General features: G+C 47.1%; 10 protein-coding genes across 11 annotated transcripts; 5 read left to right on the top strand and 5 right to left on the bottom strand.

The window, feature by feature from the left end:
• Positions 1-81: 81 nt before the first annotated feature.
• Positions 82-858, bottom strand: LOC6529991 (UPF0587 protein CG4646). Its single transcript, XM_002090901.4, has 2 exons — positions 525-858; positions 82-462 (listed from the first exon to the last, which is right to left on the bottom strand). The coding sequence occupies exons 1-2, from the start codon at positions 775-777 to the stop codon at positions 224-226; spliced, it is 492 nt and encodes a 163-aa protein (XP_002090937.1). The 5' UTR covers positions 778-858; the 3' UTR covers positions 82-223.
• A 12-nt stretch (positions 859-870) lies between these two features.
• On the top strand, positions 871-1,649 carry LOC6529990 (COP9 signalosome complex subunit 9 homolog). Its single transcript, XM_002090900.4, has 2 exons — positions 871-1,031; positions 1,172-1,649. Exons 1-2 carry the CDS (start codon positions 954-956, stop codon positions 1,307-1,309), a joined length of 216 nt encoding a protein of 71 aa, XP_002090936.1. The 5' UTR covers positions 871-953; the 3' UTR covers positions 1,310-1,649.
• LOC6529989 (F-box/SPRY domain-containing protein 1) lies at positions 1,348-2,721 on the bottom strand. Its single transcript, XM_002090899.4, has 3 exons — positions 2,256-2,721; positions 1,838-2,202; positions 1,348-1,778 (listed from the first exon to the last, which is right to left on the bottom strand). The coding sequence occupies exons 1-3, from the start codon at positions 2,561-2,563 to the stop codon at positions 1,684-1,686; spliced, it is 768 nt and encodes a 255-aa protein (XP_002090935.1). The 5' UTR covers positions 2,564-2,721; the 3' UTR covers positions 1,348-1,683.
• Positions 2,722-3,113: 392 nt separating this feature from the next.
• On the top strand, positions 3,114-8,888 carry LOC6529988 (transcription factor Dp). Of its 2 annotated transcripts, none has more exons than XM_015196543.2 (9): positions 3,114-3,670; positions 6,137-6,294; positions 6,358-6,424; positions 6,496-6,622; positions 6,686-7,019; positions 7,088-7,323; positions 7,381-7,463; positions 7,527-7,610; positions 7,671-8,888. In XM_015196543.2, exons 2-9 carry the CDS (start codon positions 6,151-6,153, stop codon positions 7,853-7,855), a joined length of 1,260 nt encoding a protein of 419 aa, XP_015052029.1. In that variant the 5' UTR covers positions 3,114-3,670; positions 6,137-6,150; the 3' UTR covers positions 7,856-8,888. The 2 variants fall into 2 exon arrangements, with proteins under 2 accessions (XP_015052029.1, XP_002090934.1); XM_002090898.3 differs by having other exon boundaries at positions 3,114-3,796.
• Positions 8,889-8,988: 100 nt separating this feature from the next.
• On the bottom strand, positions 8,989-10,933 carry LOC6529987 (probable peroxisomal membrane protein PEX13). The gene is made up of 4 exons (XM_002090897.4): positions 10,731-10,933; positions 9,992-10,669; positions 9,709-9,938; positions 8,989-9,576 (listed from the first exon to the last, which is right to left on the bottom strand). Exons 2-4 carry the CDS (start codon positions 10,648-10,650, stop codon positions 9,155-9,157), a joined length of 1,311 nt encoding a protein of 436 aa, XP_002090933.1. The 5' UTR covers positions 10,651-10,669; positions 10,731-10,933; the 3' UTR covers positions 8,989-9,154.
• Positions 10,934-11,069: 136 nt separating this feature from the next.
• LOC6529986 (transmembrane protein 183) lies at positions 11,070-12,431 on the top strand. Its single transcript, XM_002090896.4, has 2 exons — positions 11,070-11,301; positions 11,366-12,431. The coding sequence occupies exons 1-2, from the start codon at positions 11,235-11,237 to the stop codon at positions 12,352-12,354; spliced, it is 1,056 nt and encodes a 351-aa protein (XP_002090932.1). The 5' UTR covers positions 11,070-11,234; the 3' UTR covers positions 12,355-12,431.
• LOC6529985 (sulfhydryl oxidase 1) lies at positions 12,352-15,513 on the bottom strand. The gene is made up of 2 exons (XM_002090895.4): positions 13,950-15,513; positions 12,352-13,122 (listed from the first exon to the last, which is right to left on the bottom strand). Exons 1-2 carry the CDS (start codon positions 15,372-15,374, stop codon positions 12,637-12,639), a joined length of 1,911 nt encoding a protein of 636 aa, XP_002090931.1. The 5' UTR covers positions 15,375-15,513; the 3' UTR covers positions 12,352-12,636.
• Positions 15,514-16,353: 840 nt separating this feature from the next.
• Positions 16,354-17,772, top strand: LOC6529984 (probable palmitoyltransferase ZDHHC24). Its single transcript, XM_002090894.4, has 2 exons — positions 16,354-16,649; positions 16,702-17,772. Exons 1-2 carry the CDS (start codon positions 16,412-16,414, stop codon positions 17,313-17,315), a joined length of 852 nt encoding a protein of 283 aa, XP_002090930.1. The 5' UTR covers positions 16,354-16,411; the 3' UTR covers positions 17,316-17,772.
• Positions 17,696-19,896, bottom strand: LOC6529983 (protein PTCD3 homolog, mitochondrial). The gene is made up of 2 exons (XM_002090893.4): positions 19,446-19,896; positions 17,696-19,388 (listed from the first exon to the last, which is right to left on the bottom strand). The coding sequence occupies exons 1-2, from the start codon at positions 19,770-19,772 to the stop codon at positions 17,757-17,759; spliced, it is 1,959 nt and encodes a 652-aa protein (XP_002090929.1). The 5' UTR covers positions 19,773-19,896; the 3' UTR covers positions 17,696-17,756.
• Positions 19,897-20,144: 248 nt separating this feature from the next.
• Positions 20,145-21,479, top strand: LOC6529982 (glutathione S-transferase E14). Its single transcript, XM_002090892.4, has 4 exons — positions 20,145-20,354; positions 20,483-20,683; positions 20,746-20,868; positions 20,958-21,479. Exons 1-4 carry the CDS (start codon positions 20,205-20,207, stop codon positions 21,180-21,182), a joined length of 699 nt encoding a protein of 232 aa, XP_002090928.1. The 5' UTR covers positions 20,145-20,204; the 3' UTR covers positions 21,183-21,479.
• The last annotated feature ends 328 nt before the right edge of the window (positions 21,480-21,807 follow it).

The following is a 21,807-nucleotide window of genomic DNA, read 5'->3' as shown; positions in this document are numbered from 1 at the left end:
TTCTGGGAAACTTCTGTATTGTAAGTAGAAAAACGATAAAATATTTTCAGAACAGCAATCAAAATCAATAGAAGTATTGAATATCTTAAAAATGGTCATTATTAAAAATCCATTTTTATTTACTTAAAGGATGTTTGTTTTTGAGTGTCGTGGCTTTTATATTTATTAGTTTAAGGCGTAAGCCCAATATCAAATAAATCCTAGGCAAAATGAAGCAATGGATTCACTTCTTCAGCTTGATGAACTTCGAGGCGAACTCGTAAATGCCCACAGAGTTGTTGTTCTTCTGGTCGTACTCCACCCAATCGTCCTCGGAGAGGTCCACCTCCTCGAACTGCTGGCCATTTTCAGCGGATGAGACGCGCCATCCGACGCGGGGCGTGAATTCAACGGGCTCTGCGCCTCGGCACTCAAAGACCACGATGGTCTTATATCCTCCAGAATCGTCCGCCGTGTAAGGAGCTGTGAGGATGGTATAACTCAGGAGATCACTGGGAGTCCGTTACGCAAAACAAACCACCTACCATTCGACCTATCCACGATGTCAATGCTGTTCTCGCGGCTGCACATCTTGCACTTCATGAAAAAGTTAAAGCCGGCCGCATTACGCGAATCCTGCTGCACACGTTCGGATTCGGTGATATCGTGCCATTTGTCCGACTGCTCGCCGCAGTTGCTGCACTTCAGTTTCAAGAAGAAGGAGTAGTCCGGATGACACGTCTCCAACTTGTCTACGTTCTCCAGCGTGGCGGAAACCTGTAGGCCCACACGCACCATTTTTATAAATTTGTTATTTATATTTCAGCAACTAGCAGCAATCAGCTGCTTGGCAGGGTTGCCGGATGGCCACCTTTTTCTGTCTGTCACTGCAGTGGCAACGCCATCAGCCAAGTACATTTTCTGCACAAAACAAAGCATTAAAAAGTTAGTTGGAAACTAAAATAGAATTAAATATGGATTTAAACATGAAACCCTCTCTGGCTGCCGACGAAATGTTTTCCGAAGGGCCCGGCTACATGGAAATGGACGAGGTAAGTCCTCAAACAAGGCTTCCAATCGAAAAACATGGTTGTGGCAAACCTTGTTTATACTTGTAGACATTACAATTTTGAGAATTTACTTTCATAATCGCAATGCTAACCTAGTTTGTTCTTATATTGTATTTCGTTAGTCCGGCGGAGCCACAGGAATGATGATGGACCACCTGCCGTCCAACGATAAGCACGTCCACGCAGACTTCTACAACGATTTCGATGATCTGTTCGACGACGACAACTGGGCCAAGATGAAATCCGATGGGAAACAGTAGGCGCCACCGCTCAATGAATGGATTGAAAGAAATGTGTCTGCAATTCGTTCTTTTGTCTGTAATTTTACTTGCGCAATCATCAGCGATCTTCGGTGTATAAAAAATTGCTGCAACTATTGTTTAATCGCTATAATATTATATTCATTTGGTTCGTATAACTAACGTAAATTGCCATGTGAAGATAGTGCCGAGGTGGATATGAACTTTGGCGTAGCGTAAATCAACAAAATTCATAATTTTGTACAAAAAAACGAAACTAGTAACTAAATTTATCGAACTGAGTTGCAGGTGGAATGAAGCAATCATAATTGAGATAAATACAAATGTACACAATAACCTAGAGATTCCGTTGAAGTTGTAGGTCCTCTGCGAAGCTATCCGTCCAACGGGGTGCCGAGATAAACCATCGAGACCTCCGTATTGCCGTAGACAGCGGATACTGTGGGGTAGAGCTTCTTGTCCGGCAGGCCTGCAAAGTACAAGTTTATAGAATCAGAATGTTGGTACCATCGGAGTATTTCGAATTACCCCGGAAGGCCACACCAAGAAACTCGTAGTTCTTCTCGAACGACAACGTGTTGTCCTCGCAGTCCAGGATAACGCGTATCCGCTCGCCCACTTGGTATTTGGGTGCGTTGTTCAGGAGCGGGTAACTGCCCTGCATGTCGCCGTTGTGCAGCAGGTGGTTCTCGACGAGATTCCAGCCCCAGCTCTGATCGTCGGAGCCGAGAAGGGCCACATAGCCATGACACTGCAGAGCCGCCTCCTTGGTAGATATGCCGATGACGGCTACGGTGCCCAGTGGTCCCTCCCATATCACCTCCCAGGTGTGACGACCGTGCCGGAATCCGATTTTGCTCCGGGCCGCATCTGTGCTTTGGGCCACGGGATTGCTGCGGCAATGGAAGGATACATTAAGCCAGATCTAGCCACCCAAAAGACCTACCGATGCAGGGTGAATCCATTTGGCTTGATGTACACATTCCGCGAACAGTCGTTGGGGCTCCAGGCGTGAAAATAGGCCCGCAGCTTGGTCTTGTATGTGGAGACGGAGGCCAGCAGGTCCGATTTGAGGGCCTCCTTGGGCAGCTTGTTTAGGCAGTGCCAGCGCCAGACGTCGCTGTTCTCGTCGTTAAGGAAGTGATACCAACTTTTGCACACTTGAGAGCAATGATTGAGGTCCTCCAGCTCCAGGTAGGAGAAGATCACCTCCAGCACATTGTAGTTACACAGCGCCGCCACAGGATCAACCATTGTGTGCGTCTGCTCCGCTGCTGGGCTGCTTGTATATAGCTGCTGCTTGGATTTACCCGTTCCTTTTTATTGTCATTTTTCCACACCAACCAAATGGGGAAAAATGCAAGGTGACCGTTCGTGGGCTGCCAGCGAAATACCACTCACCTGGACAAAGTGGCAACTTTGTTTACATCCGCGACCAGTGAGAAAAAGCGACCGCGAAAAACAGCTGCTTACAACACTGCGTAAATTGATGTGTAAATTGGCGCGCACAGTCTGCCTTTTTATTCGCACCCGCTGACAGCCTGCTTTGCCCTTTTCACATGAAAACGAAAAACGGCACTTGGTGGACATTTTGTGACCATTTTGCTGCGCTTAGTTGATTGTCATTTTTCCAAACCAAGCAAATGGAGAAAATGCAAGGTGACCGTTGATGGTGTGCCAGCGAAATACCAATCACCTGGACAAAGTGGCAACTTTGTTTACATCCGCGACCAGTGCGGGAAAGCGACCGCTGCACACAGCTGCTTACAACACTGCGTAAATTGATGCGTAAATTGGCGCGCACTGTCTGCCATTTCATTCGCACCCGCACACAGCCTGCTTTGCCTTTCCCACATGAAAACGAAAAGCAGCACTTGGTGGAAATTTTGTGACCATTTTGCTGCGCTTAGAAATTGCGGAAATACGCGCTGCTGCCTGCCGTTCGAAAGCTAATAGTCCGCCGAATCTTTTGCCACTAACCGCGTGAAAATCCGTGCGCCGCAAGACCTCGAAAAAGTCCACCGAAAAAGGGCCGCCGCTGTGAGTGTGTGTGAGCAACAGAAAAGAAAAAAAAATGCCCTGCCGCTGGAAGTGAAAAATGCGCTCGCCATTTTGACTCGGGCGACACTTATTTTTTGTACAAGTGCGCTCCCCATAGTCGTCGCAATTGTCGTCGTCGTCGTGGTCGTGGTCCGCATCCGGATTTGCACACGTGCCCCAGTCCGTGGGTGCAGTACGTCCACCCGCCCACCCACCGCCGTCGCCCCTTTGCAGCTCTATTTGCCCCGCAGTACACACGTTGCGGCAACGGCACGTAGCACTGCTGTTTCTTTCAGTTTTTGGCGGTCCACCTGGTGAGCGGTAAGTGGCAACAACAACAACAACAGCAGCAAGATCACTTGATCTCCAGCGACCAAAAAATGGCGCATTCGACAAGCGGTACGGTGAAGGCCGATGAGGTGAACTTCTTCTTCCGAAATGAGCACGGTAAGTGGGCGGAAGCGGAATCCTGTGACAGGACTTTTGCTCACGGTGGAGTGGGTGCACTCCCCCTCTCACCACCCCTACCCACACACCACCCTCATACACACGCCGTCCCACACAGATACGCTACAAAGTTGCATGGGCAGCGTAAAACGCCATCTTTGCTTTTTCGGGTTTCTTTTGCCTACCATATTCATCGTTTGATACGCTTTGCGGGGGGAGACCAGCGAGACGAACCGAAAAGAGTGCTAGGAATTGGCAAAAAGTAATAATAAAAGACAGAGAGACCCCCGCGAAATAACAACTTAAATCGGCGAGCCACCCAGCCCCGCCCCCTTCTACCATCTACGCCCATCGCCCAGTTGGCGCGCTCACTCACACACACGTACGCACACTAGCACGCGCGCGTTTTCTCCCACTTATTTTTTGTTATTTTTTCATTGGGCGGCGAACAGCTGATTACTTCGCCGCTACTGCGAATTCGCTTTGAGGATTTAGCATGAAGTTTAGTAGTGATAAATCGTTGATTTCAGCTACGTACAAAGGTATTATTGTGAAATTAAATTCAACGTGAAACCAATGTATCTGAACAGCGTGACATTCTGCCATATCTCAGCGAGTGGGAGAGAGACGGGGCGCAACGCAGAGAGAGATCGGGGTGAGAGAAAAACAGCCACAACAAGAACAACACTGCCACACACACGTATTCAGCCACGAAGCTGAAGCCCAAAACAGGCGAGCGCAAATAGGTGTAAGCGCTGTACACGTGTGTGGTTGTCCGTCGCCGCGTTTATGCGGCATTTAGCGTAAACCGCAGTAGACCACTGATTAACTTCATGAGTGTCATTCAGCCAAGATACCACAAAATAAGAATATAAAACATTGTAAATGTGGCTTAAAGTAAGCTATCAAATGTGTTGAAAGGGCAGAGGATTTATTTATCAAATTGACACCCTTATGCATACTTTTAATGTTCTGTTGTAATCGAAGTTATAATATGCAATCCATGATTTCGGTTTTGTTGAATTTGGTGAGCGCATAAACGCAGTATATAGACCAATACCAGCGGGGAACCTGGTTTGTAGTTATCTAGTTGACTGTTGCAGACGAACTGTGGAACTGCTTCTCCAATGGTAGGGATTATGGTTGCACCTGCATTTCGGGACCCTGCCTATGCATTATAGGATAACCCCCGCCGAATTTAAGACTCCCATGGCTACCATCTGGTGGGACAGTCCGACATTTTCTCGTATGGGTCGCTGCCTAAGCCCCCGTGAGTCTGACTCACTTGCAGGTGTGTGTGTGCGTGTGGTGTGCCCGTGGGTGAGGGAGTGTTGGCAGGTATTTTTAGCATTCGACCCTTTGCGGTTTTTGTTTTGGGCATCTTCATCTTCATTCTCCGTTGTCCACCACCTGCTTTGTTGTTATGATTATGCAAATATCGGGCTGGCGACAGGTGAATAATTATTACATCGAATGAAGACGAAGACCTACAGATCTAAAACTGGAAATGCTTAGAGAAGCCGGTTAGATACGAAACCAGGGGTGCCAAACGAGTAGCTTTAATGGATTTCAGTTTAATTCTCCTTAGATATTATATTATATGTTGCTTTGAAATGGAAATGTCATAGCAAATTGGCAGTAATTAATATTACCTAACAAACCAAGTTGCGATCAGTAATATCAAAACAGTAAACGGAATTAGTTTTCTGAATAACATCTGTTTAGGCTTCTGCTTGCTTTTTGGTCTTCAAATTTTAAGGGAAAGTAATAAGTTTTAATGGGGAACATATTATCGAACTGTATTTAATTCGAGTTTCATTTGAATTCGGATTAATCCGACACATCTTTGATCAACAATCGTGTTAAGTATCGAACCATCTCTATTTGGGTAAGGGTCACGTGGTGGCCATCTCTAATGTCCAGGCGATCTGGTTTCGGGTTGTTTATGCTTCTGCATTTTTATCCTTGTCACACCGATTGATACACACGCACACCACCAGCACGTAAGTGTGGGTATACCTTTTAGTATGCGTGTATGTGTGTATGCACCCCAATCTTACTGTGCCGCTGGGCTTTTGTTGTTGTACTCCGACTCCAATGCGCTTCGTTCGCTCCATTCTCTTCACTTCGCTGCGTTGAATTCGCCGTGGAAACGGCGAAAACAACGCATCGTTGATAGTACTACACACATACTTAGTTGCTCACTAACACTCCAACACCCATGTGTATCTGTGAAAATACATGCAGTTGCGTTATCAAAGAAGGCATTTTAGTCGCGTGTTATGTGTATATCCGCAACTAAGGAACCTCCGCTTCTTCTTCATATTTCCAACTCCGCAGGACAAATATCCAAAATGCTGAAGCCGGCCCAAACCAGGTCCGAATTGGATGGCGGAAAACCCGTGGCTGTGGTTTACGCCACCACCTCATCCGCGCGCAACAGCGGAAATGCTAGCGGCATCGGCAACGTGGGACGTATGGGCGCCTTTAGTCAGATGGTAAGTGTAAAACGTTCCCCACGTTGCTTGCACTTAGTACCTAACGATCCGCTTTACCCACAGGGCTCCAGTAGTCAGGGGCAGTTTATTCGGCTGCAGGACAACGGACTGTCCATTCCAAAAACAGAAGGTAACGTTTCTAGCCCATGATGATCCTCCTTTTACTAATTTAATTATTTTTTGGTTTCCTCCGAGTAACAGGTACTACCTACACCACCGTTTCGGCGCAGAAAACTTCGAGCGCTGGCAGTGGTCTTTACGACTTGCCCTTGAAGGGAGATCGCTATGTGAAGTTTACGCCAAATCCCATGAAAATGAAATCAAAACTGTAAGTAGAAGCGAACAGAGCAGTTTCTAGGCGGTTACTAAAGTTATGTCCTTTTCCAAACAGCCATGCCATTCAGAGTAACACGTTGCACTCCATGTCCGCCTCATCATCGTCCGTACAAAGGAAACGCAAGCCGGACAAGGCAGGCAAGGGTTTGCGTCACTTCTCGATGAAGGTCTGCGAAAAGGTGGAGGAGAAGGGCAAAACCACCTACAATGAGGTGGCCGACGACCTGGTCAGCGAGGAGATGAAGAACAATGCGTACGACAACAACTGTGATCAAAAGAATATCCGACGTCGTGTCTACGATGCGCTCAACGTACTGATGGCAATCAATGTTATTTCCAAGGACAAGAAGGAGATTCGCTGGATAGGACTGCCCGCCAATTCGGCAGAGGTTGGATTTGCGTTCACAATAAGCACCAAACGCAATGCTAATGTGATAATGTTGCCCCCTTTCCATAGACATTTCTCGCCCTGGAAGAGGAAAACAGTCAGCGCCGCGAGCGAATCAAACAAAAAAACGAAATGCTGCGCGAAATGATCATGCAGCATGTGGCGTTCAAGGGGTTGGTCGAGCGGAACAAGCGGAACGAGAGCCAAGGCGTGGTGCCTTCCCCCAATGCCTCGATCCAGCTACCGTTCATCATCGTGAACACGCACAAGTCCACGAAAATCAACTGCAGTGTGACCAACGACAAGTAAGCATACACTCAGTTGGAGTATGCATGTATTCTATATCCCAAATTTCGTTCCAGGTCCGAATACATATTCAAGTTCGACAAAACCTTCGAAATGCACGATGACATTGAGGTGCTTAAGCGCATGGGATTCCTTCTGGGTGAGTGTGTTTTATTTTATGCTGCCAAGATACGAAAGTCATTGCATATGCTATTACTTGCAGGACTGGATAAGGGCGAATGCACGCCGGAGAACATTGAACGAGTCAAGTCGTGGGTGCCCCCAAACCTCGCCAAATATGTTGAAGGTATGGCCTTATAATGTCAATTTCAATTCAATTATAAAGTTTAATTTGTAATTTGCTCAGCCTACGGCTCTGGCAAGACTGGCGAAACCATGTACGAATCGGACGACGAGGACAATGAGTTCAATGGGTACCTGGATGCGGCCAATGAGTCCCAGGGTTTTGCACAACACTCGGCACAACACACCACCGATGGCGAGTTTAAGCTGGAGATGGACGATGACGAGCTGGACGACGATATTGATTGAGCTGATTGTGCCGCCGTCATTGTGCCAGCCATGGCCGATGCGGACCCGGATGCGGATGGAGGTGCAGATGCTGATGCGGAGGACACATTTAGTTTTACGTTTATCAACGCTTTGTTAGGTTTGCCACGGCCCCTTGGATAGGCAGGGGTCGCACTCCACTCCACTCCACACCCAATCCGACCCACCCACACAATTGGTTTTGTTTACTTCTCAATGAGACTCTATTAAATTATACATATATCTCGCAGCGACGAGACAGAATGATTCGGTAGTTCATGTATGTAAGTGTAGTTTGCATACACAGTTTGTACTTGTATCATTGAAGATTTATGTTTAAGCTCAAACGTTTTTAAAATAATTTGTCTAGTTAAGCAGAACGCGTATCTTAGTTCAAACCACAATTCACATATGGCAATACCGCGAAACCACAGGCCCAGACTAATGTTTACTCTCTACTTAGTTGTTATCAGTCTCCCTTTTCCCTTAATGGCCTTTTCATGTTTGGGTAGGCTTAAGCAAAAGCGATAATGTTATGGGTAATTGTCTCTTAATAATATAATATACCAAAACTGTACACAACCGCAGTGAAATGCAATTATTTATAGAATGCCACGAGCAGTTTGAACTGCAGACAAGAGCGAGCATATGAAATATGTTTTATTTGCTAACACCCTTCGACAAAGCGATTGTTTTAGATTCTCAAAACCCACAATTTAAGTTGACAACGGAGTGCAGATAGTTGCGAAATAATCAACCTACCTAATTAGTAATAACAATTAAACAAGATATACATTTTTCAGAATTTGTATTTATATTATTGAACCTTCTTCAAGTGAATACAACAACATACAAATACAAATTAGTAGAAAGTCAAGTATAAGGCGTTAACAATTAAGTGTCGAGCATGTAGTTGTGTAATAAATCGAAATAATTGCATGGATGCAAAAGAAATTACAAACAAGTGAGACGAAATCGAACCGAGTGACAAGTTAATAAAGAAGTAATTTGCATATTGTAAAATATGATAAACCGAGAACCTAATCTTTTTCTCCATGGCTTGCACACATTTCACAAAGCGAATAACGTAAGAAGCCCCTGCACCACCCAATAAGTCAACAATTCATGACACAACATATGGTTAATGTTTACTTTCATTGGGATCGCTGACTAATTAACATTTACAACTAAATGGAAATATACAAAAGGCGAAGGCTAACTTAAAATACAGGGACATACATATACAGAAGCTGAACCAAACATAACTTAAACTTAAGCAAATTCCCCGAGGATTTGGCCGGCTCAGGCAAAGCCCTCGCCCAGCACAGCTGACGTCGTTGATGGCGGACCCAAAGGTGCCTGTTGCTGGGCAGCCAGATTGAAGTCATAGTTCATCTGCTGCTCCAACGGAGGAGACGCAAAGGCTGCCGCGGACAAATTCATTAGTTCCGGCTGTGGCTGAGCGGGCTTTATTTGATCCTGCATCTCTTGGCGCATTTGCTGTGGTGATTTCACATAGCTAATCGGAATAATTCCTGAGGTTTGTCCGTTTGTTGTGGCTAGGGCCCAGCCGGTGTTCAGCAGATTGAGCGTCTGCTGGATGTCGCGGGGAGCCACATGGAGCGTTTGCCCGGCGCGCAGTGAAAGCTCGCTCGGGCTGCGACCCACAAAGTCGTAAACGGCCTGAGTCTGAATTGGCGCAGTCCACTTGGCCGGATTACGGGCTGTTTGGGATGAGAGCACAGTCGTTATTCGCAGCCTTATCTTAAGAGGCCTTATCGGCCAGATTATAGCACATGGACGGAGCAAAGTGCTCTCGATTAGATAAAATGGACTGTGCAATGTGCAGGGCTTACCTTCCTCCTGGGCGGTGTTCGTCACGGTTCCCAGCAGCTTCATGATCAAGTAGGGAGCAGTGAAGATGAAGCTGATAAAGGCCAGCACCGCCCAGGGTGAGTTTCCCTTTCGTGGAACCTTAGGTGCCCCTCCCGCCTGGGCATTGCCTTCGTTGAGTGCCTCGGCAAAGGCCTTCTTGAAGGCCGCCGATGAAGGGTCTAGGTTCGAAATACGCAGCCAAAAGAGTATCCTATAACGAAATACATGGTTAAATTGGCTTCCACACTTTTGCACCGCACTCACTTTCTGTAGATCCAGTTCAGACCGCGGAATATGGCAAACGTGGTCCAGAACTGGGCAAAAACACTCCGCAGGCGTACAAAGTTCGTGGCCACGCCGAGAATGGCCCGAAACGAGCTGGTCAGCGCGAAGAATGTGGAGTCAAGCATGGAGGCGATGTTACCAATGGCCGACACTAGGGATTCGATGCTCTGGAAGGCTGGCCGCGAACTGGCCTCAGCCATATGAATGAACCGCTGCTCCGGATCGTTGTCGCCCAGGGCTCCAAATCTGTTGTATCCTCCGCCGAAGCCACCGCCATAGCCTCCACCATAGCCGCCTCCATACCCGTATCCACTTCCGAATCCACTGCCAAACCCACTTAATCCACCATATCCAAAGGCGCCGCTGTTGAATCCACCATATCCCCCAAGTCCGTAGTTGTTTCCGCCGTACCCGCTGCCGAATCCACCGAACTGTTGTGTCTGCTGGAATGGGGATTGTGGCAGCGGAGGGGGCTGCGCCGGGCCGGGCAGCGCCCTAACATTGCCGTACGGAGTGCGCAGCACTGCCTCCGGCGGAGATCCTCCGCCGCTGGATACGCCCACTCCGATGCTGCTCGAGGGCGGCAGCAGGGGCGCCTCGCTGATCACCGCACTGCGCAGGTTATTGTTGTCGACCATGGTGACGAAATCTGACTGACTTGGGACAAAAGGAAAAGTGCTGTGAACTTTACCCCACGGCACGGTAGTTGCTTTCGTACGTTCGGGCCGAATGTAGATTGCTGGCTCTGATTTGGCGGGCGGTAAGTGACCGCTTCGTGCGGATTGGCTATTGCTCGTTGCTGTTGCCTCGGAACTCCAGCAGAGGCTTATCAACGAACCTTTTCGAAACTTTTGTTTTAACAATTAATCAATTTCAGCAGTTTTAGCGTTCTATCTATTTCCAGCTAGATTTCAACTAGAGATGGCACTTGAACAGAGTGACCAGGTCTCGCTCTACATGGCTAGAGATTGTGAGTTCGGTTTGCTTCTTTAAAATGTTGACTTTGATAAGCTTGCGGCATCGTAATAAAAAGTTATATTGCATTCCGTCAAAATTTGTGTACTATTGCTCGAACAAAACTTTCTCTAAGTGTTATTTTCCTGCATTAAATTTTAGGCCTAATTATAATTGTTGTTTCAATACATACGCGACGGGTGACAACTCTGTCGGGCATCGCCAACTCGCAAATGAACAGCTGTTGAGCCTGCGATAGCACAACATAATGAGTTTGGATGCCGATTGTGATGAGTTTATTCAAAACAAACTATTCCGCACTAGAGGGAAATGTGGTAAGTTGACCCTTCCGCCCACAGAGCGTTCCTGAATGTCGGTATAAATTGACGTTACCCACAGCAATATATGCACGCCAATCGGAAGTCTACGTCGCAGTGAAGCAGAAGTCCACATTCCGAGCCACTGCACCCACTTTGGCCATGGCGGAGGGCAGCAACAACAATGGGATCAACATGCGACATGACATTTGGTTCCACATATCCATGCACATTGATCCGGAGGACGTGCAGACCTTCGCTCTTATATGTAAACAAACCGCCAGACTCGTGGCTTCTCGGGCCTTTTGGCGCAATCTCTACCGGCGTCACTGCACTGGAGCCACCTCTGCGTGGAATCTGAACCTGCCCCCCGAGCTGCAGCTGGAGCAGATGCGCAATTGTGATACCCAGGCCCTCAGATCACTTGTCCTCGAGGCGCTCTTCCACTGCTACCGCCCGTTGAAGGTTCGCCTGCAACTAGGCTATAGCTTGGACTGGCTGTTAAATCGCATCCTTATGTCCAGTTGGCAGACGCAGAAGCAGTGTCTGTGGATTATGTGCTACAAGTTTTCGAACCGACAGCCCCATGTGCAGGAAGAATTGGAGACGGACCCCAGCGAAGTTGTAAATGACTGGGAATCCTTGGTGGAGGATGATACGGCGAAGCTTCCTCTTACTTTGGGCAATCCCAACGAGGGTGTGGTTATGCTTATTGTTCTCTGCCGCCACGCCGTGCCAACTGCCAACATGTTATCCTACAGCCGTCAACAGGCACGCTATCGCCTACGGGCCACCCGGGAACTCCTCTGCAGGGATATGTTGGCTAAGAACTTAGAGCTGGACTTCGCCGAGGATGGCTGCCAAAATGTGTCTGTAACCATTAAACACGCTCGCATCGAAAAGTACAAAGTACTGCCCTGGTGGCATCCGAAGTTCCAGAGATTAAATAAAACCCTCGCCTCATACCAATTGTCTTTCCTTATCTGCAATATTGCTGTGTTTGCACCTTATCACAAGTGCTACCGCCCAAAACATGTGTTCAACATGCAACAAGTGTTCGCAATCGTGTAGCATTGATCGTTTTTATTCAAACTGTCACTTCTGGAGGGAAAAATCACATTTGCATGCCTAAAAAATAAAGCAATCAGGTGCATCGTCGTGGTAAAAAGCGATTATGTTAGGGGTTACAACTGGCAGAAGACTGTTCATATATACACACTTTTAACTTAATCATAACTCTAAATGCCACGAATACAAAACATGCAAGGATGTGGCGTGTTAAATTCCGTTTCTGGATGTTCGGTGTCTTTTGTTTGTTGTTTAGAATTAGGGGAAGCTTTTCTGTGGATTAACCTACACCTTGCCCAGAAGGTCGTGACCATAGGGCTTCTTGCGGTATCCCTTGAAGGCAAACAATTTAAATGCCAACACCATCATCACAATGCAGAAGGCGTACAGCAGCATGCCCATCCGCATATCCATGTCTGTAAAGACGCTTGAGATCTGTCGCTTCTGCCGCATCTTGTCCGCCGTTGGGTGCAGCAGCTCCTCCCGCTGCACACCGTACCGGCTGATGAACTGCGGATTGTGTATGTTCTTGAGGAAGCCCAACACGGCGTCCTTGTTCCACTCGATCTCTAAGTTTTCCGACTTGGAGCCGGGCGTACGGTAGCATTCGCTACAGCTATCCGGAGCTGGGAACTGCTTCTTGGGGAACTCTGGATCCTCGGTGGCGTCGCCCGCTAGTCGCTGGTTCACCTCGTTGTGGGCTGCCCAAAGCCACAGAACCGCTTCCTCTTTGTTCGGCACACTCCAGATTTTTCGCCTCGATGCCATCGCCTGTGAAACGTAAACAAAATAAATTACTTAATGCGTGAGCGTCACAAAAAACCACTGTTGTCACAGCTGCCGAACGGAAACCTAGTTAATTACAGTGGTACCTCGCTAAGGGCAGCCCCGAAAAGAAATGTCAGTGTGTGCTATATCAATTTACAGGAGGTTTGCTCAGCTGTTAAATTATCTTCCCTAACTTACTATTAAAATTTCAGGGAGAAGTCTGAATTACTTAATGATGTGCACCAACCAGAATAGAACTCAAAATAGATTTGAAATGAAACAGTATCGTTAAAAAAAATATGCAAATTTACCTGAAAACAAGTCGCCCTTGTAGCCTACTAGTAATCACCTGTGTAGTTAGCCTCAAGAGAAAGTGGGTGTGTGACTCACGGATTATAAATAACAAACAAAATCTCGGCTCAGCGCGAGGGCCAGAAAAACTGAAAACAATTATCAAAGTGACTACATCGTGGTTATACAATTAGTGCATTATACAAACCGCACTACGTGCAGGGAAATCAATACCAGTTAGGCAGTAAATATTACCCGTGAAACCCCGGATTCGGAGGTGCTGATCCGCACACTGGCCTTTTTAATGAACACAGCATTAAATTATACACTAGTTCTGCTGTTTAATGGTCTAATTCGGGCGGTAAATTAGTTTTCTGGTGAAAAAAGATCGAATTGGCATGCATGGAAAATTCCGACAGTCAGCACTCAAGTCTTTTGTTTGGTAATCAACTATCCTACCCTACCCCATAACGATCGCCTTCCTAATCAGCACTATTGTGGTCATTAGCACGTAGCTTCCTCCCCGCCTGCTGACTCACCTGAAAGTGCTCGGAGCACTCAGTGCAGCCAAAGAAGTTCTTGATGTAGCCGTGCATGGCCTGCAGAACCTCCAGTGGATCCTGGGACTCCTCGTTGTTGGCCGCCTGCACGGTCATGAAGTGGAAGAGCGTCCACAGGGAGCAGCTGAAGCCGCGCAGGCGAGGACTGGATCCAGCGCATCCCACAAAGTGGGTGGAGGAGTAGACGGGCGAGAGGTGGGCCTCCAGACGCTTTAGCTCTTCCTCGAACTGTTTGCCCGACACTTGATCATTGAACTGTACCACGAAGTCCTTCAGCTTGGCCACCAGCTGGTGGCCATTGGCGCCCAGCGGATTGTAGCGCTGCAGCACGGCCAGGAATCGCTGCAGGGCGAGCAGTTTCTCGCCACTGATCTCGCCCACCTTGGACACCTCGTTGTGGAGCACTGTGCGAATGGCCTGCTCAAGATCCGCCTGGTAGACGAAGTGCTTGTTCCGGTGCACTTCGTCGATCAATTCGTTCTGTCCCGTAATCTTGGTCGCCGGCGTAACCGATGGTTGATGCACCTTCACTGGCCTGGGAGTGATATTCTTCTTACCCAGCACTTCGGACAGCTTTTTGGCATACGATTCACCATTGGTAGATTCTGGCGCGTACGCCGTAATCTCGCCCTTGCGATCCACCAAGCTAAGGGGTAGATTGCTCGTGTTAATCTTGAACTTGGCGGCCACTGCAGGATCGATGACGCGCCGGACGCTTACCGTTGGCCACTGGGTCATGAACAGAGCCAACTCGACGCCTACAGTGGAATTCTCCGGTTCGTGGACTACTGCCACGTACTGCGTGACGCTGCTGAGACCTTCGAACAAACTGTTGGCGGAATCGTTCTCCGTTAGGAAGTGAAAGTTTGGCCAGTAGGAGTTGTTGTGGCTGCTGGTCAGGTTCTCAGCGGCCACCATACCCGCCAGTATTTCGCGGATCTCGTTTATATCCTGCGTTTGCAGACTCTGGCCGTAGTGCTGAGGACCCGGCTGGAAACCGGGGCCCAGGTAACGCAGCGTTGGATAGCCCATCACCTCGTAGTTGCGGCAGACGCCATTGTTCTCCTCGGCGGCGCAATCGATGGCCGCCACGATGAGCACCTCGGACCAGGGCAACAGGTGCTCCGCTACCGCCTTGTACGTGGGTGCGAATCGGCGACAATGGCCGCAGTACGTGTTGTAGAACTCGACGAGTGCTCCGCGATTCTGGTCCACCACGGTGGAATTGAAGTTGTTCACCGTCAGACGGACAACCTTATCACCGTCATCGTAGAGACCCAGTGTGGGATCCGATGGAGCGGACTGTTCCTTGAGGAGCGCCTCGTATCGCGGAAGGGGAACGCCCGCGGATGCGAAGTCCACCAGCAGGGCGACGGCTAGAATAACCAGGTGCGTCGCCGACATTTTGCGGATCTACCCAATTTGCGGTTGCGATTCGTACGGAATGCGATGTGGAACGCGACTGCTCTGCTGCGATAAGATTTGACTTCAGCGAAGCATTTGGAATGTTTTACGGTCGCTAGTGGTTTGATTAACTGCTGGCAGGGATGCCAAATCAACTGGCTTATAGCTAGAAGTCAGCTACTTTCAAAACCCGCCGAGCGGAGCGCTGTTAAATGCGGTCGGTGCCAGCTAATTTATGCACTTTTAAATTACAAGAAGATGTCATATATAACTTCCAGCTACAAGATTTTACTATCACTGCGAACTAGTTCCAAAAAGTTTCAATAACTGAAATGGAAAAATATGAACGAATAAATAATACATTTATGTGCACCGTAGTTAGGCAGAGTTTCAGATCTGCTTGACCCTTAGATTAGGAAAATGATTTTTTATTGTTTAGCTAAATATTTTGTTTACTCTTTTGTTTCGTTCATGGTGTTTGATAAGCCCCATAAAAATGACACTCCTTTATGTATGCATACTTATATATTTAGAGAAATGTCATTAAAAATACCAAGAAATAAGAAAAGCTTTCGCCTCAATAAAGTGATGTGCCTTATCAATTTTGTATGGTTTTATTTTATTTACTTTGAAAACCCCTTTATAGAGTTGTTATTTTATTCAAAAGAATGTTTGTTTCTGAGTACAAGTTTTTATATACATATTTATATAATGCAAACATAGATTAACTAACCAATATAAGTACAAGCATATTGCAGAACTATACATTTTGGATACATTTTATTTATTTGTATTTATTTTCATCTTATTATCTTAAATATTTTAATATACTTAAAATGAAATCTCTCGTTTCCTTTGGAGAATGACTGGACTCTGTTAAATTTTGTCTTATTTAACATTGTACTGGTTTCCCAACAGTAACAGTTGTGTTTTACCGATTTGTTTGCCCAGCTTAACAGAGTTACCGTTAGCAGCACTGCCAGAAATCGCTTTGCAGCACTGTCTCAGTTGGGGGTACAAAAAATAACGGGAGCAAGATGATTTTGCGCTCGTGGGATCGGATCAAGCCGCGTTCCATTTCGGATTTCGCATGTTTCCTCCTGGTGGCTGTCTTCGTGCCCGTGACATACATCTTCCATGTTACCGTTGTCATGCCGGAACTGTTTGCCATCGGAGGCTTTTGGTACACGTTATTCTGGGTGGCCAGCCTCTTCGTCATCTTCAACATCACCTCCAACATGCTGGCCTGCATGCTTGTGGACACTAGTATACGGAGTGGGTACACAGCAATGATTTTGTGGTATCCCTTCTAAGATTATCTTTATAGAGGAGCTTTTAAAGCCACCGATGGATGCGGGGCAGCTGGCCCGGTGGCACTCTTGCCACGATTGCCAAACACTGGTGCCACCTCGATCCTGGCACTGCGAAGTGTGCAACGTGTGCGTGCTGAAGCGGGACCACCACTGTCGATTCACTTGCTGCTGCATCGGGCACCACAACTACAGGTACTTCTTCTACTACCTGGTGTACATGATTATCGGCTCCTTGGCGGCTGCCATCATGGAGAGCATCTATCTGTGGCATCTCCATCTGGATGTCTACTGGCGCTGGTCCACGCTGTTCACCATCTTTGCTCCTGTGGTTAGCCTATTGCTGTCGCCAAGCTGGGAGTCCTTCTATTTGGTCATATATGACCTTACCCTTCTGGGCTTCGCCATATCATCCCTGCTCCTTGTCTTCCACTGGTCGATATTCAAGAGCGGTGCAGTGACAAGGGAGCGCGGCACAAGGAAGTACGATCGCGGCTTGCGGGGTAACCTGGAGATGGTTCTGGGCAAGAGAATGCATCTCACATGGCTGTCGCCGTTTCTGCGCAGTGATCTGCCCCACGACGGGGTGAACTGGGACCCCATAGCCGCCTTCTCTCCAAAGGAGGAATAGATTTGAATTCTGTCGTACCCGTTTTTGACATTCATTAGAGGCATTTACTTATATTTACTTCTTAACAAATTACTAATCAGTATTGTTTATTTTAAGACGCTCTAGTCACAATTTGAATCTGAATTGATATTCAAATTCTTCGGGTACATATATCATACATTTTATACTAGTCAATATTTGGTATTGTTACTCACAACTTGACCAAGAGAAATTAATGTTTAATGTTTACAAATCTCACAACTGATCGGCTGACATGTTAAAATAGTACAAAACCCTTTTATTGACAAAGCTTTACAAAATATTAAGAATACTGTGTATTCAGTAACGTCTATTCTATGGCAAAGTTTTAAATTATTCTGTTGAATGAAACCATACTAGTATTTAGTTAATGGTAATTTATTTAACAGCGTTCATTATATCAGTTACAAATCATTATATCTATTACTTGTCGAGAAAACTTTCGCCCACAAGCGATTTCAGCTTGGACAGGTGTGTTTCATTTAGGGTAAATCCTTCGTGAATGCGTTTGGCTAACGCCCTGGAATCGATGTTGTTTTCAACGGCGTATTGCAGGGCGAACAGCGCCTGGCTGGGTGACTTCTCCTGCACACTTGCGTCCACAAATTCCAGCAGAGCATTTAAGCTGGGTGTTCCGGGAATTCTGTGCTGGTTTTTGTCAATGTGGGCGAAGACCTCCGTCGCCTTCTCGTAGTTACCTCCGCGAACGAGAAGCGTGAGTATATCTCCCAGCATTTGGCCGGTGAAGGACACCTTTCGGAGTCGCCTGATAGCCTCCTCCACCCTTTCGTACATATCCAGCGCCACCTTGGCGCCCTGCTCCGGCAACTGTGCTTGGGCTGGGGAATCTGGATTCGGCTTATTATCTACCAAGATGCGAAGAACATAGAGTAGAAGACTCTCTCGGTGCGTGTGATCAAATACCACCATGTCAGACCAAATGCGTGGCACATACTCAACGCCGCCGTTGATCTCAATGGCTCTAAGAATCTCCTCCATGATACCCGGTTCGGGAATGTAGATGTTGGGCACCAGCAAGTCGTAGCTCAGCATGAATTCATCTATCGACTCGGTTTGGCATAGCAGAGCTAGATAGTTGCGGTAGTAGATTGATTCCTTGAAGGAGTCGCCAATCAAATCGTAGTTCTTGCCCGTGTGCAGCAGTTCGTCTACCTTCTTCGCCAGCGATTTGTCGTGTAAATGATTGCGGCACACATCCATGGCGGTGGCAAAGAAGTATGTGTCTTTGGGATGCTGAATCTGGAACTCCTTGCCAGAAATATCGTTAAGGATATCCACAATAACATGGGACACTGGTCCTCTTTCTCGGCAGAAGATGATCAGAAGGTAGTAGTAGCTTCCCAGGCTTGGACTCACACCCAATTGTTTGAATTCCGGCAGAGCTTGTAGGGCAGCCGTGCGCGCCAGCTTAAAGTTGCCAAAGGTGCTAATGCACTGCAGCACCGCGTTCAGAGTTCCCAAGTTGGGTCTCAGCTTCTGCTGCGACATTTCATTCAGAAGCTCCGTGCAGAGCTGCCATCGCTGCTCGGCTGTGTCCTTCAGGAAGCTCGCTATTTCGATAACGGAGTTGAAGGTGTTGGTGTCCAGTTGCACCCGCTTCTCGCCAGCCTCCTGGAGCAATGCGTATGCCCGCTCGCACTGCAAGTACTTAGCCATTCCTCGGATAAGCGAGGCATATGATTGCGGCGTCTTGGGCTCAATTTCAGAGTACAGTTTCTCTGCCAGATCGCCATCCTTCCAGGTCTTGCCACCACGCTCTCGTCGTCGATTGTTCTGCATGAACCAGCGCTCTTCAATGTATTCCGCCGGCAGCGGTTCCTGGTTGTTGTGGAAGCAAACCAGTTCCAGAAGGCTCTGCTTAAGATCGGGACTGATTGGATTTCCCTTTTGCTCCAGGAGGTTGTAGACTAGAACAGCGTCTTTAAGTTCACCCTGGGAAATCAGTTGGGCAAGGGAGCTCTCGTCCACCACCGAATCCTCGGTATAGACCATGCTAGGTGCGAATTTCTCGATGGCCGGCTGTGCTTCTTGGTGCTGTGACATGGGAAATGATAAGTATGTATGTGGTAACACTTTCACCTGGCTACTCACCATAAACAAATCGCGGTGCTCCTCCTTGATCCACTTGGCCGCCTTGCGTCCCGATTCCTTTGACATGGCATAAGTACGCTTCGCCGCATTGGACATGGGTATCAGGAACGGGTCATCGTGGTACTTGTAGTGCGGTGCGGTATGATCCCTGGCCACGGTGCCTGCCAGAGCCTGGAGAAGATCGGTGGGCGAACGCTCGATCCGATTGGGAATCTCAATGGGGACATCTTCCGCCGGCGCCGCTGTTGTGTAATGTGCTCCGCTGGAACTCAAGCTGCGCGCGATGTTCGCCCTGGGCAGCAGTCTCAATTGGCGCGAGAGGTACATTGTTTAGGGGGCTGGACACAAAGTAACCTGACTTTCAGTAATGAAACCAAGAAAATTAAATGTTTTTCTGGTTTAATTCGGGACAATGCAGGTGCTTCTTCTTGCCCAGAAAGTGTGGCTGATCAGCTGTAGCTAACAGTCCGGTTAACAGTGCGGGTTAGTAAGTCGTTTTTAAACACTATATCAGGGATACCACACGAATTTAAAAATGAGCGCCAAATTTAAAATGTCTTCGTTATCTTTCCTATCTGTTTACATTTACATTTGCACAGTTTTATTTAAATAAATTAAGCCATTTTTAATAATATAATGATGAACTTTATAAAAGTACACAAATGCCACATGTCCCACTGCGACATATGCTTTCCAATTCAGTTACTGATCGGCTTTCAAGGCGTTCGTTTGTCTGTTTTTCTACCTGATCTTAACGATATGTCACAGCCCAAGCCGATTTTGTATTACGACGAACGCAGTCCGCCCGTCCGCAGTTGTCTTATGCTAATCAAATTGCTGGATATAGATGTCGAGCTAAGGTTTGTGAATCTCTTCAAGGGCGAGCAATTCCAAAAAGATTTCTTAGCGGTAAGTGAGCAAATTTATTCAGTGGATATGTTTGCAGTATTTATATTTAAATTTAATTCGAGTAAATTTGCAATTCATTATAATTATACGAAATCGTTAATAGTGTTTTTATATTGTGGCATTTTTAGTTGAATCCCCAGCACAGTGTGCCCACCTTAGTCCATGGTGATCTGGTGCTGACGGATAGCCATGCTATACTCATTCACCTGGCGGAGAAGTTCAACGAGGGCGGTAGTTTGTGGCCCCAGGAGCACGGCGAACGGATGAAGGTCCTGAACCTCCTGCTCTTTGAGTGCTCCTTTTTGTTCCGGCGTGACAGTGATTTTATGGTGGGTGTTTTGCAATTAAAACTAGATGTTTACATATATTTACATATGGTTTTATTTTTAAGTCGGCGATTGTCCGCCAGGGATTTGCCCATGTCGATGTGGCACATCATGAACGCAAGCTGACCGAGGCGTATATTATCATGGAGCGCTACCTGGAAAATAGCGATTTTATGGCAGGGCCACAGGTAAAAAACCACCTCATCTGATTGCGATTCCCTGTCGTTGTGGCGGCTCAATTAAGTCTAGAATTTCACCTTTGTTGCCGCGGTTTCAGCTGACGCTCGCCGACTTATCCATCGTGACCACATTGAGCACCGTCAATCTCATGTTTCCCCTGTCGCAGTTCCCACGTCTGCGGCGCTGGTTCACCGCGATGCAGCAGCTGGATGCCTACGAGGCCAACTGCAGTGGCTTGGAGAAGCTTCGCCAGACGATGGAGAGCGTCGGCAGCTTTCAGTTCCCATCCTCATCTGCCCCAGTCACCGAGAAAGTGGAGTAGCACTGCTCATCAGAAGGCTTGTTTAATTAAGCTGCCAACGGGGTTGATTCGATCGCTTACATTGCTTATAATCATAAATTCTAAAAAATATTGTTTATATAGCTGAAGTCCTAATTAAACCTAAATTGTGATTGGATTTCTTGCATACAGATATTTATCTATGAAAATAGCAATACAAAGTGAAATATTCTTATTAATGCCAGATGATAATTTTCTATAACATATTTCTTAAGTACGCCAATTAAAAATTATTATAGAAACTCGTGCGAAATAATCTGATAAATTTCCCTCTTAAAAGCGTAAACTATTGAGGGGGTAAACGGATATCTAAACATCCAACCCTTTTATGTGGGTGCAGCCAGAGTATATTTGCTCTGGTGAAGGGAAAATATATGTGTATTTCCGCCAAATTCAAAGTAATTTAGCGGTTGGCCGCGACCCTTAAGCAAGCTCATTAACATATATGCGAGTGACCCTTGTTTACATCCAAAACGCTGGCAAATATTTGGCTGCTCCGGACGTTTGCGCCCTAATGACAGCTTGTCAGGCCTAATAGCCATATCGAGTGCCCTCCAGTTGAGCGGGGTAATCCTGTTCGAGGACCAGTTTGCTAATTGCTCCGCAT

The sequence above is a fragment of the Drosophila yakuba genome, chromosome 2R, assembly GCF_016746365.2.
Source record: "Drosophila yakuba strain Tai18E2 chromosome 2R, Prin_Dyak_Tai18E2_2.1, whole genome shotgun sequence".
Classification (NCBI taxonomy): domain Eukaryota; kingdom Metazoa; phylum Arthropoda; class Insecta; order Diptera; family Drosophilidae; genus Drosophila; species Drosophila yakuba.
This window is presented reverse-complemented; position numbering and strand designations above follow the sequence as displayed.

Bases quoted from the DNA above. Each gene is read 5' to 3' on its own strand.
- LOC6529991 (XM_002090901.4), bottom strand. From the start codon at position 777: ATGGTGCGTGTGGGCCTACAGGTTTCCGCCACGCTGGAGAACGTAGAC. The intron at 463-524 runs GTAGGTGGTTTG...CCATCCTCACAG, and splicing joins CATCGTGGATAGGTCGAATG to CTCCTTACACGGCGGACGAT.
- LOC6529990 (XM_002090900.4), top strand. From the start codon at position 954: ATGGATTTAAACATGAAACCCTCTCTGGCTGCCGACGAAATGTTTTCC. The intron at 1,032-1,171 runs GTAAGTCCTCAA...GTATTTCGTTAG, and splicing joins GCTACATGGAAATGGACGAG to TCCGGCGGAGCCACAGGAAT.
- LOC6529989 (XM_002090899.4), bottom strand. From the start codon at position 2,563: ATGGTTGATCCTGTGGCGGCGCTGTGTAACTACAATGTGCTGGAGGTG. The intron at 2,203-2,255 runs GTAGGTCTTTTG...CCATTGCCGCAG, and splicing joins AATGGATTCACCCTGCATCG to CAATCCCGTGGCCCAAAGCA. The intron at 1,779-1,837 runs GTAATTCGAAAT...TGTACTTTGCAG, and splicing joins TCTTGGTGTGGCCTTCCGGG to GCCTGCCGGACAAGAAGCTC.
- LOC6529988 (XM_002090898.3), top strand. From the start codon at position 3,730: ATGGCGCATTCGACAAGCGGTACGGTGAAGGCCGATGAGGTGAACTTC. The intron at 6,425-6,495 runs GTAACGTTTCTA...TCCGAGTAACAG, and splicing joins GTCCATTCCAAAAACAGAAG to GTACTACCTACACCACCGTT. The intron at 7,464-7,526 runs GTGAGTGTGTTT...TATTACTTGCAG, and splicing joins GCGCATGGGATTCCTTCTGG to GACTGGATAAGGGCGAATGC.
- LOC6529987 (XM_002090897.4), bottom strand. From the start codon at position 10,650: ATGGTCGACAACAATAACCTGCGCAGTGCGGTGATCAGCGAGGCGCCC. The intron at 9,939-9,991 runs GTGAGTGCGGTG...ATTTCGTTATAG, and splicing joins CTGAACTGGATCTACAGAAA to GATACTCTTTTGGCTGCGTA. The intron at 9,577-9,708 runs GTAAGCCCTGCA...CATCCCAAACAG, and splicing joins GAACACCGCCCAGGAGGAAG to CCCGTAATCCGGCCAAGTGG.
- LOC6529986 (XM_002090896.4), top strand. From the start codon at position 11,235: ATGAGTTTGGATGCCGATTGTGATGAGTTTATTCAAAACAAACTATTC. The intron at 11,302-11,365 runs GTAAGTTGACCC...CGTTACCCACAG, and splicing joins CCGCACTAGAGGGAAATGTG to CAATATATGCACGCCAATCG.
- LOC6529985 (XM_002090895.4), bottom strand. From the start codon at position 15,374: ATGTCGGCGACGCACCTGGTTATTCTAGCCGTCGCCCTGCTGGTGGAC. The intron at 13,123-13,949 runs GTGAGTCAGCAG...TACGTTTCACAG, and splicing joins AGTGCTCCGAGCACTTTCAG to GCGATGGCATCGAGGCGAAA.
- LOC6529984 (XM_002090894.4), top strand. From the start codon at position 16,412: ATGATTTTGCGCTCGTGGGATCGGATCAAGCCGCGTTCCATTTCGGAT. The intron at 16,650-16,701 runs GTGGGTACACAG...TTATCTTTATAG, and splicing joins TGTGGACACTAGTATACGGA to AGGAGCTTTTAAAGCCACCG.
- LOC6529983 (XM_002090893.4), bottom strand. From the start codon at position 19,772: ATGTACCTCTCGCGCCAATTGAGACTGCTGCCCAGGGCGAACATCGCG. The intron at 19,389-19,445 runs GTGAGTAGCCAG...CCCATGTCACAG, and splicing joins AGCACCGCGATTTGTTTATG to CACCAAGAAGCACAGCCGGC.
- LOC6529982 (XM_002090892.4), top strand. From the start codon at position 20,205: ATGTCACAGCCCAAGCCGATTTTGTATTACGACGAACGCAGTCCGCCC. The intron at 20,684-20,745 runs GTGGGTGTTTTG...TTTATTTTTAAG, and splicing joins GGCGTGACAGTGATTTTATG to TCGGCGATTGTCCGCCAGGG. The intron at 20,869-20,957 runs GTAAAAAACCAC...CCGCGGTTTCAG, and splicing joins ATTTTATGGCAGGGCCACAG to CTGACGCTCGCCGACTTATC.